Here is a 17,320-nt window from a genome sequence, read left to right on the forward strand (position 1 = left end):
CTTCACCTTTCTTTCTGTCTCATTGTCATCCCTTTAATTACAAGTCTGTATGTCTTCCTCTTCACTTCTATTTACAGATTCATTAAACCGACGATAAAGTTTTGAGTCTTTGACCTTCACTGAACTTTCTCTCACACTCTCATAATTAGATCAGCCAAGATGGTCTGTGGAAGGGACGCTTCTGAGATGGGGTAGGAGGTTGCCCAAGCTGCAAAGAAGACGGGACGCCTTGCCGAAACACATGGCAGCACTGTGAGTTCTTGATTTCGTCTTAGGTTTTAATCAAATCTTTGCAGTTTGCACTCAGGTTTAGCTATCATTAAAAGGTTTATTCTTTGAAACTCTGAATTATTTTCTTATAATCGATCTTTAGTTTTTATCAGTGAGAATTGCACCGAGTTTTTCTGATGCTGCTATGCACATCATTGCAGTAGGAGGATACAAAAAGATTTGCCGACAAACATTTAAGAATGTTCTCGAAGAACATCTTTAGAACTCTTTTCAATGTTACCTGTCAACCTCAGTGACTGATTACCTATTTTCTGAACATGTTTCAGGTTTCCGTTCAACGGCAGAAGTCTACCGGAGAGATTTTTCACGGCGAGACCTTTAGTGACATGATTCACAATCACCGGGAAGAGAATTGCTAGTGAAAAAAAAAAATTCAAGCTTTAACAAGTCTCTGATTTTGTTATGGATCAAACCTGTGAGTTTCACAGATGTTAAGAGAGAAGTAATAGACTTTAGCTTCTGGGGATGAATTGTCAGTAACAGAGCTTGAAATTCTATGGCATGTAGTTGTATCTCCGATAATTGCCTCACATTTCATCATTGTCAAGGATTTGTCTCTACGATGTTCCTGAAAGGTAAAGCCGTTTTCCATGAGAGGAGAGCCTGACCTTCTTTATTTATATGGAGAAACGTGGGATGGAAATAAAGTAGAAGAGTTTAGGAAAGGATGAAGAAAGAACAAAAAAAAATGTGTGTTATGTGGGAATCTTCATATGAGTCATGAGTCTCTTACACATATTTTTTAAATAAAATTGTGAATTGGTTTATATTTCTCTCTCAGGTTGAACATGTGGCGAGGGAAGAGATGGTCATATTCAGTCCTCTCATTGTTGTTAAGGTTATATGTATCAGGTCTGCAATTCATGTTATCTAATATATGATGAAATTGGTATTAAAACTGCAATTCCTGTTAAGTTTTACATGCAATTTGTTTAACCGCACATGTGTTAATATCCTCTCAAGTCGCAGCTTTTAGCTGTTAGTTACTTAGTTCAACTTCAAGTGTTACATTATCTTTTCCACTAGCAACGTTCTTTGGCACCAGTGAGACTTGGGAAGAGATAACGTGTCGTGTTTGATAATATATAAATAAACTCAATAATATAGAGGTGTATATTGAGATACTCTGGTTTTACTTTATTTTCTGGGATTGGAGTTGACATTTTTTGTATGTTTAGAGGTTTTTGAATGGCTATAAACAAAAAAAAAAAACTAAACACATTTGTTCTACTTCTCAATATGATTACAGGACCCGGCAAATCCAATGGCTATTCAGTGTGATGAGAAGCACTGTCATCCTCTTGGGTAAGAAAGCATTCAGCTGTGGGGATAAATGAGATGCTAATGCGCAAAATGTACAAGCAGTAATGTGATCAATAATGATTTTAAAGTCATTTTTCCAACTCTCTCAGACTATGATGTTCGATATTATTATCTCTCAACTTCTAAAGGTAAGCGACTAATTTCTTTTTGAATCCTAGACTGTGCATTCTCCGGGTTTGTATTACTCTCCTTCAAATATAATATTTTATTGCTAGGGGAGGTCTCTAAACATGATCGTACATGTTACTGATTTAGTGAAGATTCTCACTGATTCCTTTTCATCCCAGGTTTTCTCTTTCTATGTGATTGAAGAGCTCGACAAAGCTTCACTGAAGCGGAAATAGCTTGAACGGTCTGAAGTAAAAAGCAGTCTTCCATTGTGGATAGTATTTAATGGCTCCACAGATCCCATGTTCTCTAACTGTGAGTAACAATGGATGCTTGGAGAAGATGGTGAGCATTTGCGCGGATCAACGAGGGAAATTGACGTCACCTCTGTTGTAGTCATGATTATCATCGCCATAGCCGCCACTGGAGTCGTAAATACAGTGGTAGGAGGAGGATAAGAAAAGGGGTTAGGGTGTTGGAAGACTGGCGTTGAAGATAGGTGTGAGGGAGAGATATACGGAGAGAAGGAATCAGAAATTGCGGGAGAGAAGAGATGACGCTGTTGTTTTCCTCTACAGATTTCTAGTGATGGATAAGCTTCACAACATTTTATGACTCTCTGTCTCTTTTGATTCGGCTCACTTCTCCTAGAAAAGTTTTGGGTTTGTTCCACGAAGAACCAACGTAGCAAATTCGCTTAAAACAAAAGAAATGATAAAAGTATATGTTGCAGGTAAATACAACATGAGTCAGAAAAGTATCATGCAGAAATCTTATATCTTTTTCTAGATTAAGTCATGGACCTGAAGCTCCATGAATATGACGATGTTCATTGGCTTCACCACTGTGGATGTATTTTATCCCCGCTTCCTATGCTGAAGATAAAAAAGATAGCATTTTAGTCAATGAAAAAAGAACGCCAGATGCATAATCATGAATGCACCAGTCCATAACGTTCAAAACATCCATAACCAATGTTTTTTTTTTTCAGATGTTACAAGCAAGCCCGCAGCAGAAGGATATAAACCAGACTATAGAAAAGATATTAAATTTTTATTTTGTCACTCACTCAATCAGGAACAAATTTACGAAGAAATACACTAAGAAAAAAATGGACAAACAAAAAGAGAAGAAATTACAAAAGATAGGGATGATGACTACAATGTGTGTATATATATGTTTTTATAAAATTCTTTGTTGAAATAGATTTGAGATTTATTTAGCAATTGCATTTGTGGTGGATTTGATAAGTAACAACTAAATTTAGTTTGGCCTTCCCAACCAACTGAACACTAATTTAAGAAGTTATTTAATTAATTACATAGAACAACTGAATAGGACAGTTTCTAAGTTTATGAAAAGATTAACACAATAAATTAGATTGTGTCCTATGATATCACAAAAAAAAACTATTTTATAAGTGCATTTACAACCAAAAAGGGAAAAAAAATTCAGTAGTAAAGAAAAAAAAAGAAAGTTTATTTAACAAGAGATGATGAGGAGGACGATGCCAGAAAAGAAGAGCATAGGTTCCTCACTTAGTAAGCATGAGTGAGGGATTTTATTTTTCGGCAAAGAAGCTTAGTTTATTTCTGAAAGAAAAAATGTCATGTTTTTCAGAGAAGCCCGATTTTTTCTTTGGTTTGGTTTTGTTTATGTCCTATTCTAATTTGTATTGTGTTCTCATGAACTATGCCCCGGTTTGGAGGACAATACTCTTTTGTAGTTTTGGTCAAACTAAGTTTTGGTCAAACAAAGTTTGCCTAGCTGTAAACTTAGTTAGACCAATGAACTTAATTTCTCAATTGAAATAAACCAAGTAAGAAGCCAGTTAATATGTTGGTTTGTACTTTTTTTTTAGGACAGAAGACCTATAAACATGAGCTCAATAATTCTAAAGTCATAACAATGGCTACATCATTTATAAATTTATATCAATTATTTTACATCAAAATAATTGAAATAAAATAGATTTCTGAACATTACTAAAGTTTAATAACTATCAGTACATTTTTCTGACCATACTATATACAATTTTCAATGTAAAAAAAACACAACTAATTGTGAGTTTTAACCATTTTGAATTCATTGAAAAAACAATGAATACAAAAAAAAATTAATTTTTTTATTATTTTGTAACTTATGATAAATTCTAATGTACATTTACAAATACAAATGTTAAGTTATAAATATTAAAACTATAGACAAAAATCCAGGCGTAGCCCGGGACAGTCCCTAGTTGTAATAAATTGTCAATAATAGGAATAAACTAACACCAAATCACATCAATTAATTTGATTCTCTCTATCATCGTTCACTTCATTTTTTTAGGTGGCATCACAAATATAAAATTGAAAATGGAAAACCTAACTTTTTTTTTGTCAGCACCTAACTTTTTAATTGAAAATTTAGAATATAAAGCATAATCTAAAAACTAAAAAATGAGTAAAAGTTATTTATTGGTTCAACTAGTGGTTCAACCGGTATCGGGTTTTGGGTTTTAGTGAGTTTTTGCAGATTTCTAAATAATGAGTTTTTCATAAAACCCAAACTGAATTTTTTCTGGGTCACCGGATTTATCGGTTCAACCGTGGGTCCGGGTGAGGTTTCAAAACATTGCATGACATTATGTATTAAGGCTCCGAATGGGAATAGCGGATTGAGCGGTGCGGGACAAGCAATGTTTTGAAACCGGTTCTGACAGTTATAAAAACATATAGATATATGGTATATGCAAAGATTTTTGTTACTGTTAACTGCGGTGCGGTGCGGGAAAAATGTTACTATTCGAGCCTAAGACATAGTGGGAGTACACATTTAAATTTCATTTTTTTTAAATCATAGGGTCAAACAGTCCTACTGAATTGGTCCACCACTGCTCCCACGGTCCCACCTAATATGATCACCTTTTCGACAACTTGTGGTTTCCATATTTACCAGTTTTCACACTGCTTTTCTTTAGTTTCTTCTTTAAGTAACATAAATCCTTTTATTTTCATCATAATATTTACTTTATATGTTCCTATATAAAAGATCTTTTAAAGCTTCCATACATAAGAAAATATAATAAATATTTACAATTAATTTAATATTTATTTTTACTATACAGTTTCTAATAATTATTAGTAAATAAAATTTGGAGACAATTGGTTGTATATACTTTTTAAGAGGCAATATTAACTAAATATCCTATGCACTTTAAAACCTCACTTCACTGTAGAATTTTGTTCATATTTTCCCATGATACATACCTCTCTATATACGATTTTATTAGATTTGGTATCTCTATTTGTAGACTGATAGGCCTCTATTTATTTTTAGGTGTGCCAACACACTGATTCTAAACCACATAATTTATTTCTTTAATAATATATCATGTTCTACACTATTTTCCATTGCTGTCAATGATCACCATTTCTTTCTTCTTCTAACTCTTCATCAACATACTTTTCAGTTTTTTCTCCTTTCTTTTACGTGTGTTGATATTCTCACAAGTGATCAACTTTTATCATACAACCAATTTATTTTCTACTATCGATTGAGATTTTTTTATTTTTTGAGATTTATTTGATAAGCTAATTTATTTCACCTTTCTAGTTGATGAATGATTATCTTCCTTTTTTCATAAGTAATTTGAAATTCAAGAGAATAGAAAGATACAAGCGACGATGTTTACGAAGTCTATAGAGCCCGAACTATTAAAAAGGATTTGTGTTGAAGAAGAAATTGACAGAATTTGGAAGATTAGATCGTCATATCCACATTTGTATTGCAATTTTATGAGACTGATAAAAAACACACTGTTTTATTTATTAACGATAAGTTTGAATGTAACAGCTAATATGTTATGTTATATATACAATATATTATAATATTTAACTTTGTTATTGGATGTGAATATTTTGAACAATATATAACAATATAATTTAGCGGTAACACATTATGTTAAATGAAACTAATTTGTGATCATTATGTATATTAGATAATGTATACCTTTTTATGAGATTGGCAGGTAAATGTAGATTTTTTATTTATTAACTAGATATGAATACGCAATGTTCAAAAAAATAAACCGGTTCAATGTCCAGACCAGGGTTAAAAATATTGATTTAAAAATATTTTTTATAATATATATATATATATATATATATATTAAATGTTATAAAAAATATGAGTTATATATTGATTCTCCGTATATTGATACTATCTCGAAAGCTAATATTATTTATTTAAACCTGTGATTCTAGATTTGTTAACAAATTTGGTTATCTTGTGATTCTAAATTTGCTAAGAAATTTGTGTCTATTTACTTCTATTAGTAGTTAATATATTTACTGAGGTTACTTCTTATATTTAATGAGGATCTCTATATATTGTTAATTTTGTTACCCTGCGATTATAGATTTACTAAATTTTTTTACATCAAGTAGAATATGTTATTACAGTAGAAACTTTATAAATTAATATTCTATAAATTAATAAAAAAAAAATTTGGTCCCTAGTTGGACCGGTTCAAAATATGACAAAAACGATAAAATAATAAAATAATAAATTTTTTGAAAATACTATGTAAATATATGGTCCAATTAAAATCATAAATTAATAATTATATGTATATAAAAAAATTATAAGTACAAACAAACCATTTTATGTTTTTTCATATTCTTTTTTTTTGTCAACTGTTTTTTTCATATTCAAAATGAAATTTTCTGGACATTTTCTTAATATTTCAATATATTTTGATATTTAGTAAAATTATATCTAAAACCACATTTAGATTCTATGAAATATATTTTATATATACCAAATGATATGATAAATGTAATATAAATGTAGAATTTTCAAATTTCATTAATATAATACAGTAAAATAAATTATTTTCCTTATTTTAAATAAAAATAATGTAAATAGTAAAATCTAAAAAAAAATATTTTTGTAAATTAATAAATTATCTTAGTCCTAAAATTAATAATCTATAGAGTTTTTAACTGTATTTCTTATTCCACTGAGGATTGTTACCATTAAGATTGTTTGTGAATATATATAGATCTTGATAAAATACGAAAATTCATTTTTTAGTAAAAACAAATTAACAATACAACCGAAATTTATTTCATTAAATTAAAATTGATTGATCATTTTGTTACCAATCAATGGTAGATTCATTATCTTTGTGAAAATTTTAAATTGGCCAAGAAACTATGCTGTGCCAAAAAAAAAAACGATGCTAGTATCATTCTAATGACTGTAAACATAGTTTATTTTGTTATAAATTTCATATAATATTATAGATATGTCAATAACCCATGAATCCATGAATGTAACAGAAAGGAATGTATGTCCTTCAATCCAGTTGTGTATAGAAATATGATCTATAATTATTTGATTACACTAAAAGAAGACACGTTCATAAACATGTACTATAGTTATATTATAAAATTGTGACATCAAAGTTACTCATAATTTGTTTTTAGAACTTCGCAAGTTTTGTTTCTGAAAATCAGAAAAATTTGTTGTACACTCGAAAGAAGGATGAAATGAAAAAGAGTAATGGAATGACAGATAAGAGGACAGTTTTTTCTGCTTTGTCGAAAGAAGGATGTAATTCTTATAAAAAAAAAATTGTTTCGTTGTATAATAGAACGTTCCTTTAAATTGTATACATGATATGGCGTTGTTATGATTTAATTCGAAACATATAAAGTTGTACTTGTTTGGTCGACAATGAATTATAAATTTAGTGTTATCATATTGTTAGCTATATTTAAGGGTGATTATTTAGTTACAGTATAGGTTAGGGAAAAATAATTAGAGTATAGTTTTCTTAAAATGTTTTACATGGAAACAAGTTGAATCCAACTTTGTGCCATGTTAGACATAACAAAAAGGAAATATATGAACAAAAAGTCAAAGAAACCTATACGACAACATCTAACGTGTTAACTTAATTAAAATTAAACGATGGAAAATAATCTAACCAACTAAAACTAAACAGAGCATTATGAATTCAAATCAAAACATAGTTTATTAGTTTATATAAGAACTGCTGCTCATTAAAATTTAAAACAGAGTATATACTGATATATTTTAAAACAGAGTATAGATGTACTTACAAAAAAAAGCAGCATTTTCAATAGACATACTTACAAAACTTTATTTTAGATTAAAATCAGGCAACAACAAAATTTATTAAACAAGAAAAAATTATCTCATTATATATTAAATTAGAGAGTTAACGTAAACTAAAAATGTAACAAAGCTAAGCATGACTAAGTTTATAAATTTATACTTCGTAACAGACACAATTCTATTAAAGCAAAACTTGATGAGGTAAAAGCACCTCATCAAAAATAATAAACAGAGCGCTACAAATTTTGTAATAGTTGAGTCACAAATCAACTATTTTTATTTGAGTATTAATAAACATATTTTTATTTGGTGTTAATTAATGACTAGATTTGAGTCATGGTTAGGTTAGGTAACAAACAGATACTCATATTTCAGTCACAGTTTTGTATCCAATTAAGACACTAGATAGTCACAATACTGTCACGATCGTTACTTTTATTATTATAGAAAAAGTTACATCTTTAGTTGTGACAAAATCTAGCAACAGCTTACACCAAATGACGAAACAACTACGAAAAAACATAGTCACAACAAGTATTAGACACGTCATTAAATTACGACGGAGACAGTTCGTCTCAAAACTTTGTTGAAGTCTCCCTCATGTCTAGAATTTAAAATAATTATTAACCAACCTCTTTCTGTTTTTGTCTTTGACATCAAATACCGTTCTCTTAAAGATTAAAACCCCCTAAAACACATTCAAAAGTTTAATCATATAGATTTAATTAAATATTGAAACATCAGTTTTCACTTTGAAATGAGGTAAAATAGACACGGACAAGAAACATTCAAACTCCTAAACCATTTTATTAGGGAAAACATTACTATATTCTAATAAATTTAGAAATATTTTTTTAAAAATTAGCTCTATGGTTAAACTAGAGCTATATAATAAGATTAAAGCTCTGTGTAAGAGTGATTTCAGTGTAGTTTTGTTTCAAATAAGTATATGATGTATTTATGAAAAGAAAACCAATATATACAGCAAATTAGGAAAAAGTGAAAATAAGAAGTTTAAAAGTGAGCGCATGGGTTGGATTACACGTCTAGCATTTAATATAATTACTAACCAGATCATATCACCTACCAATACAAAAAAACTTTGTAAGCCATTTGCCTCTAATCATTTCCACGTGTCAGAAAACGTGTAAAAGATCTGAACAAATAACAACAATGCTAAAAAGGTAATTAATTAAGGAGGAAGGAAGAAAGAAAAAGTAATGCTCTATATATCATGAGTGATGAACGCTTAGAAGTCATTCAGTACTCTCAACTCTCTCTCAAAGAAATATCTAGTATCTCTCACTCCCAAACAATGACGACTGATGAACGCTTCGAAGGTGTTGAGAAAAGACTCGAAATTGTCTTCTCACCTACCGCCGGTAAGCTCCGGGAGAAGCTAACGCAGAATCTGCTAGAGCAGATCCTAACAGACGTGAAGTGCCACATTGTGTCACATAAGTTGGAAGAGAAGGTTGACGCTTACCTGTTGTCCACGTCAAGCTGTTTCGTCTACGACGACAGGGTGATAGTGAAGACTTGCGGAGAAACGGAGATATTTAAGTGCATGGAGAGTCTCATGGGCCTAACTGATCACCAAAACGTGGTTTCTGTGGTCTACACACGAGGAGACTTCTTCTGGCCGGAGAGACAGCCATTTCCTCACAACGACGTCACCGAGGAGAACAAGGAGTTCGTGAAGCTCTTGGAGAAGTTGACGAAGCTCAAACCGATGAAGGCCTTGTGCATGGGAACGGGGAACAAAAAGTGGCACGTACTCGGTGGGTTCTCCGGCGACTCCTTAACAAGCCAAGGAGACTTTGTGACTGTCGAGATGTCCATGAGAGGACTCGACAGAGAGAAGGCCAAAGTTTTTTACGAGAAGGAGAACGTTACAAAGACGACGATGACGGAAGAATCTGGCATTTGTTACATATTTCCGAATGCCATAATCGATGCTCACGCGTTTGACAAATGCGGTTATTCCATGAACGGGATAGAGGGAAAAGGAATATCAACCATCCATGTCTCGCCGGAAGATGAAGGAAGCTTCGCAAGCTTCGAATCTTTCGGCTACGACTTCAAGAATGAGAAGAAATTCGAACATGTGATCCCGACCGTCTTGAAATGCTTCAGTCCGAAGCAGTTCACAATGACTGTGTACTCGACCGTTCCGCTCGAGGGCAACGAGCCGGAGCTCAAGGTCGACCTCAAGGGCTACAAGTGCTTGGAGGAGAAGATCCACAAGTTGGACAATGGCGGTTCGGTTGTTTACCAGTCCTTCGAGTTCGAGGCTTAATTAATGTTACGTATCACTCATATTTACTGCGTATTTGGTTATGTTTTACTGCATGAGATGAAAATGAACTTCTTAATGATTAAAAAAAATGATTAAATAAAGTTTGTTACATGGTTTAATATATATACTTCGGTTAGCTAAAGGAAACAACACCAATCAATTACTATTTAATCTTAACCATAATTTACCAATGAAGGCGCAACCTAGTGTTTCATGATAATATGGTATGTGTAAAGCATTTGGCATTGTGGATGAACTCAAGTTTACCGTGTGTCATCAGAATTGGATGTTTCATCCTGGCACATATTAATTATATATATAAACAAATCATGAGGTTATCCAATAATGTGTTAAGACCGTATAGTTTTACCATGGGCGGTTTCAAAAAATCTAGAAAACCACACCGGAAATATATTTACCCAACCGCGTAGTTAGAGCATATGCAATGGTGAACCTCACCATTGAATCCTTAAGAATATATTAGTAATATTTTTTTTTTTTAGTTTTTGTTTGAATAGTTAAGGAAAAAATATTATTAATTTTTTTAAAAAACTGAAATTGAAATTTGTTTTTTAAACTGAAATTGTAGTTTGTAGTGCTTTGGTGAAGTTAAATCAGTTGGTTAAACTTAAACCAAGACTGGTTATGTCAATTGAGCGGTCAGATTGAAGAGGAGGCATCCGGTTCAGTTAGACGGTTTAGCTCAAGGTTTATGATAGTAGTTGTCGACTTAATGATTGTAGTTAGCTCTGATATATAAAGGTGTACTTCTTTTGTGTTTCTTGTTCTTCTTCTTTGAGAGTTTGATTGAGAGAGAAAACGATTGTGTGTGAGAAGTGTGATCACACATTCGTGAATTTGAGCGGGAAGATCCTAAACAGATTGAGATTAACTTGAGTCTAAACTGAACTGATCATACAAGTACATTGTCGCAAGGAAAACAAGAGGATAGAAGCTCTAAACAAGTCCGAGATACATAGCTAAAGAGACACAAGCTAAAGAGACGGAAGACTACTTGACCATTCTCCTAATTCACCCGTGAGCTTGAAGCAATGTCACCTGCATAACAAAACCAAACAAGCAAGTTATACCAGAAGCAAAGAAAGAACACGCATGTTAAAGACGTCTCAAGCAAGGCAATGGAGAAGACTCACCACGCTTTCTGCTCAAGTGTTTGCTCAGTAGTTCAGAACACTCTTTACTTTCCGGACATACACACAACAATGGAGTAGATTTCCCATCTCCAACCAGATTGAACACAAATAAGTCTCCTATGTCGCATCTGTTATCACGACAGAACTTTCTCCAGCCTCTTGTGATGTAATACATGCCGCCTGATTCGCTAAATCGCAAATTCGCAGTCCATGAATTTCCCTCTTTGTTCACTAGTATCATCTCTTGGCATTGTTTGTTCAAAGCAGTAGAACTCGTAGCTCGCTTAGGAAGATACTGCAAACACAGAATATGGTTTATACATATGAAAATTGACTCACTAAATATGGTTTATACATATGAAAATTGACTCACAAGTTTGTCTGCTTTTAGATTTGAAGCAGTGACCTCAGCCAAAAAACAGTAGTCGAAGGAGAAAGAAGACATTGCCCCTGTTCCTCCTGAAATAAAAAAAACAAGTATCCACGTCAAAACATCTCACAACAGGTAGGACCAAAACGATGAACTTTGATTGAGACTTACTAATCTCATTGTCATCAGCATCACCCGCGTCGGCTTCTTCCTTGATGATGTGAGGATGTGTATACTGAATCTCACAACAGCTAGGACCAAAAGGAGTGACATGAAACACCATGTCTCCTTCGTGTTTGAAGATGACAAGGTCACCGATTTGAAGGTCATGTGCTGTGGTGAAATCTTTCCAACCTCTGGTGAGTCTCCTGCCTTCTTGTATCACTTCCCAAGTTTCATCTGAAGCGTCTGATCTTAGTTTCCATGTTTTCTGGTTCGTCTTCCCTTCTATGTGCTTTGAGAAGAAGGCAAGTGGTATTGTCTGTAAGAAAAAGCAAAGTTAATCAAACAAGAAATACATCTAATCAAGAAACGCATGTAAACAAATAGAGAGAGTGAGGTTCTTACGACGCCACTGTGGAAACCAGGAAGCAGCGGCTTAAAGAAATGAGGTTCATGTGGATTCGCCATCTGCAAACAAGAAACGAATGTAAACAATATCAACAATGAGTTTCCAAGCAGACGAAAACCCCACATTCGAATCCATAAACACTGATGAAAGTGACATGCATCAACTCCAAATGCAAAAATAAAGAACTAAATAGTCCGGGAGAACCCAAAATCGATGAAGCAAATGATCTTTTTCGAACCAATTATTAATACAAACTCAAAAAGCCCCAACTCCTTTTGAAATCCTAATTTCAAACCAGAAGAACCAACTTTTTACAAACGCAAAAAGCCCACAATTCGAATTAAAACCCTAATTACAAACGCAACAAACTCCTAAATTGTGTTCGAACCCTAAGTTGAAACGATATCGATTGAACATGCAAACTAATATATATCGATGAATCTACCTTGTTCAGTCGACGGAGACAAATCGCCGTCGTTCGCCACGGGAATAGCCGTCTGTCGTCGCCGGATTCGCCTTCGCTTCGTCGAGAGAGCAATCGCCTTTCTTCGTCGGGAGTTTTTTTTTTTTCTGCTTCGGTCGAGAATGACCAGTGTTTTACGCATAACCAAACCGAAATCTCTTCCATCCACTCAAAACACGCCATGTACCCTAAGGATCAAGTCCTAAAAATCCTTAATAACGTATCAATCTTTACTCCTATTAACCAAACAACTATTATTATAATCCTCCTAACCTATGATTAAACGCTAAGGACCCTGCATGTACCTCCGTTGCGGACGCTCTTAGATGCAAACAAAGGAAACTTGTATGAGATTTATAATACATGTTCTGGTTGGGCAAACTCAGCTGGCCAAAAGTATTTGTTAAATACTTTTTAAACATAAAATAATAGTTTGAATATGTATATACTTTATGTTTAAAAAATATTGACACTTAGAGGTTCTTAATCATTTTTAATATTTTTATAGTAATAAACTAGGGCCGATCCGCGCTTCGCGCGGAAAATATGTATATATGGTTTAATAGTCGTTTTTATTTGGAAAAGTTTGATTATATATGTGGTATGAATAATTATTTTCGTGGTTACTTTATTTTATAGGGTTTTATTATGATTTTTGGCTATTTTTCAATTAACTAAATTTTATACTTTAATGGTTGAGATGATTTCAATAGAAATGTGTTCTTCTTTATTTTGGTGATATATATATTTTGTTTGGTTTATTTTATTTTATATTATCTACTTTCATTTATACTCTTTAATCTTATCGGTTTTATTACGTTTCAACTTAAAATTTATAATTACATATATTTTATTTTCATATTAATATTAAATTTATATTCAAATTTATTTTTTTGAAATTCATGAAGTTATTACACTTAGTTCATACAGTTTCATAAGTGAGAATAAATACAATTTTCATTTATTTTTATATTTAATTTTATTAGTTATATTTTATTATATTTTGTAAGTTTCTCATTATTTTTATGCATGTTTCACACGGAATATTCGATATTTTAAAATTATTATTTCTCAAAATTTTTAATAATACTGACAATTATTTTTACAAAGGTTTACAATTGTTTTTCGTATTTTTTACTATTAGATTATTTGTTATTTTTAGAATCATATTTTTATTAGAAATATTTTACTGTCATGACTAAAAAAAATTTATGCTGTTAATTTTTACTTTTAAGAGTAGTTAAACAATATGGTGTTCTAATATATTTTAAGTTCGATGTATATTTTTTATTGAATTGTTTTTATGTTGAAGTATTCTTTCATTGTGTGGAATTATTATTATTTTCATCTTAAAACAAAAATATGTTGGTCTGAAAAATATTTTCATGTTAGTATAGACTGTATTATTACCTTTTCACTATTTTGGTGTATATAAAAAACATAATGAAAGCATTCGAAAATATATATATTATAATTAAATGTTACATAGGTTGTCAAAAAAAAAGTTTAATGTTATATATAATTATATAACGGTTAGAAGATACATTATGTGTTATAGTATTAGTTCATTATTAAAAATATTAGTAACCATTTTTGAGACTAGATATATGTATTACTTTGATGGTTGAGATGATTTAAATAGAATAGAAATGGGTTCTTCTTTATTTTGGTAGTATAGATATTTTAATCTTCTAACCGTTATATAATTATATATAACATTTTAATATAAATGTGTTCTTCACATTTTTAAAACATATATTACCAAACAGTTCTGGAGCCACGTTCGGTGAATTTAATTACTGGAGTCAGAAGCATCGAAGTTTCAAAACTTGGTAATATCTAGTCATTTCTATTCTCTCTCTAAAGCCCAAGGATTTTGTATATTTCTTGATCGCCAGATAACATAATAAGGAAATCAATTAATAATGGGGCAAGAGGAAATCTCCGATTATTCTTATTCTAAAAGCTGAATATTCTGACCTTATCTAAATATTGTATAAGAAATGAGATCCATCTTATGAACATCTTCAATGTATAGTTTTCTAGATACATATGAATTACTGTGTTTAGTATATATGATCTTTTGATTTTTTTCATAGCTTAAACGTTTGAACAGAGGAAAGACATTTATACGTTTCCATAACTTAAACCACTTGTACAAAACTTAAAGCCAAACAGGTTTTATAAGATAATTCAGAAAATATAAATAGTTCAGAATTTTTTTTTTTAAGTAGCAACTTCTGCCTCCTCACGATCATTAACATCAATGTCCACCTAATTAATAGCCAATGATACACTCACACCATAGTTGCGGTCATGTTAAAATCGGCAGACTTCAGTTTTTTCATACTACAGAAGAACCGTGATAGAATTTTATACGTACATAGGCAACAAAATCAAGGATTGGCAGACAGTCTGTGAAATTGTATTTGGCTATCCTGACCTGGAAGTCTTCTCAACCATGCACACAATAAAAGGGGTAGCTGAGTCTCCTCTGGATTCTCTCCCTCTCCAGCATATGTGTCCAATGAATGAATTGTGAATGATCAATTCCATAATTTGAAGATAATTATGCATAATAACATGTGTTAACGTAGACACGTACCGATAGATGCCCAGCTTCATAGGCTCGGATGACATGTAATATTTGCATTTCCCCATCTAAACAAACAAATATAGACTCTCAACAGTCTCATCAGCAATATTCATCTACACACGGTACCTAGAAGAGAGGCAAAGTGTTTTAAAAGTATGGTGGTTGTTGATGTGATTATAGTACCTCATTCTACTGTATTAGGAAGATCAACTTGTAGAGTCTAGTTTTGAAAACAGTGCTGAGCTAAATATTAAGTTGATAGTTACTTATCGATTTGAATGGTCGCCATCACGCGGCGATTTGAATGGTCGCCATCACGCGGTCTTTTCCTTGTGAAGGGTCACTGATACTCCTCTTGATAGCAGTAAGCTGGCCGTCTGGAAAGAATTAACATTTAAAAATCCTGAAGGCTACAGTGGTGAACACGGAAGAAACATATAGTAAGTGAATTACCTGGAAGCTGGGTATTACTGCTGGCTAGCAGTTCACTGTAATTATGGAATCTGAAGTGTTCTTGAGGAATTGGGGTAACCGTTTCGGTTAACACATCGAACCGTGTTGTATCACTGAACCGAGGAGAGTGAAATTTTGATTAAACTCAGTGACATCAAAGGCGCTCAAAGAGTACATAGAACCCGCCTTGAAGTGAGGCCTGTAGGTGGCAAGCCTAACTTCAATATGCCATATGTATTTTTTACAACGGTTTTAAGTCTTTGATAAGAAACTCAATTTTCTTGGGGGTGGGTTGAGACCATTTCCTTTAGTTTTTTAAATTGTTAGCAAAAGAGAAAATATGTTTGTACTGTAAGACCTTTGGAGGTCTCCTTTATATAGCCGTGTTCTTTTCCAAGACGCAGCTTCCGCGTCCGGCGACAAGAAAATATAAAGGGAATCACTAGTAGAAAAAAATGAAATAGACACGGTTTAGTCACGATGCACCGTGACTTGTTTTGAATTAGTCACGAAATAGTCATAAAATGTCACGAAACACACAAACGTGACAAATCGTGTCTCTTTCGTGGCAATAAAGACACGTTTTAGTCACACAAGATTTCGTGACTAAGAATAGCCATGATTTGTCATGACAAATTTCGTGACTAAAATACACGTTTACAAGACAGTGTATAAAATATGAGTTTTTAGTCAGGATTTAGACATGTTTATTTCGTGACTCGTTCTTTGAAACCCTGAACAGATTTAAAACCCTAAACCCTAAAATTGTAAAAATTTAATTTATTTGAATTTTAATCTTAAATTTTAAATTTAAACTCAAATTTAACATTTTCAAATTTCAAACTCAAATCTTAAAATTTAAACTTCAAACACCATACTTTAAATCTAAACTATATACCCAAAATCATAAATCTTAGACTAACTTAAACAGTAAATATTAAAGAAAATATAAACTAAAAAACTGCTCACTGTAATATACATAGAAGTATAGAACTAATATTCAAAATTTATAAAAAACTATAAAATATCAAATCTATTTTTGAACATTTAACATCAAACCCTTAAACCTACACTTCAAACCCTACTCTCCAATCACAAACTCTAAATTATAAAACACTTAGAATTTAAACTTTTTTAAAAGCATTACTTTCAAATCTTACCTTAAACCTTCCATTCTAAAACTTATATCATAAACGCTAAACTCAATCACTATTTGAGTATTTTCAGAAAATCCTAACTCTAACACATAAATATAACTTCTAAGCATTAAATATTAGATTATTAAAACAAAACATAATCAATATCAATATCTCTTATCCTCATAAGCTTAACACTAAACACTATCCCCTAAATCCTATTTTCCAAACTCAACCTTTAGAAAAAGAACTTAAAACTTTACACTATTTTTAGAAAACTGCATAAATGACAACTATTTTTATTTTCAAACCTTAGCCTCACACTTGAAGCTTTTTTTTTTTTTTTTTGAAACGCCAGCCTCACACTTGAAGCTAAACCACATATTTTATACCAAAACATAAATTATAAAGTTTAACTTTAAAACTT

At 31.9% G+C, this 17,320-nt stretch overlaps 2 protein-coding genes and 1 long non-coding RNA gene across 3 annotated transcripts; 2 read left to right on the forward strand and 1 right to left on the reverse strand.

Annotated features, from left to right (window-relative positions):
* Positions 1-207: 207 nt before the first annotated feature.
* On the forward strand, positions 208-5,894 carry LOC117128400. The gene is made up of 2 exons (XR_004451696.1): positions 208-252; positions 374-5,894. It is a non-coding gene; the product is annotated as an uncharacterized LOC117128400 (long non-coding RNA).
* Positions 5,895-9,166: 3,272 nt separating this feature from the next.
* Positions 9,167-10,150, forward strand: LOC103841158 (S-adenosylmethionine decarboxylase proenzyme 1-like). The gene has a single exon (XM_009117684.1). It carries the CDS (start codon positions 9,167-9,169, stop codon positions 10,148-10,150), a length of 984 nt encoding a protein of 327 aa, XP_009115932.1.
* A 1,055-nt stretch (positions 10,151-11,205) lies between these two features.
* Positions 11,206-12,370, reverse strand: LOC103841168 (B3 domain-containing protein REM7-like). Its single transcript, XM_033277263.1, has 4 exons — positions 12,242-12,370; positions 11,846-12,155; positions 11,678-11,763; positions 11,206-11,599 (listed from the first exon to the last, which is right to left on the reverse strand). Exons 1-4 carry the CDS (start codon positions 12,368-12,370, stop codon positions 11,267-11,269), a joined length of 858 nt encoding a protein of 285 aa, XP_033133154.1. The 3' UTR covers positions 11,206-11,266.
* Between the last annotated feature and the right edge of the window lie 4,950 nt (positions 12,371-17,320).

This window comes from Brassica rapa, chromosome A01 (assembly GCF_000309985.2).
Source record: "Brassica rapa cultivar Chiifu-401-42 chromosome A01, CAAS_Brap_v3.01, whole genome shotgun sequence".
Taxonomy (NCBI): Eukaryota; Viridiplantae; Streptophyta; class Magnoliopsida; order Brassicales; family Brassicaceae; genus Brassica; species Brassica rapa.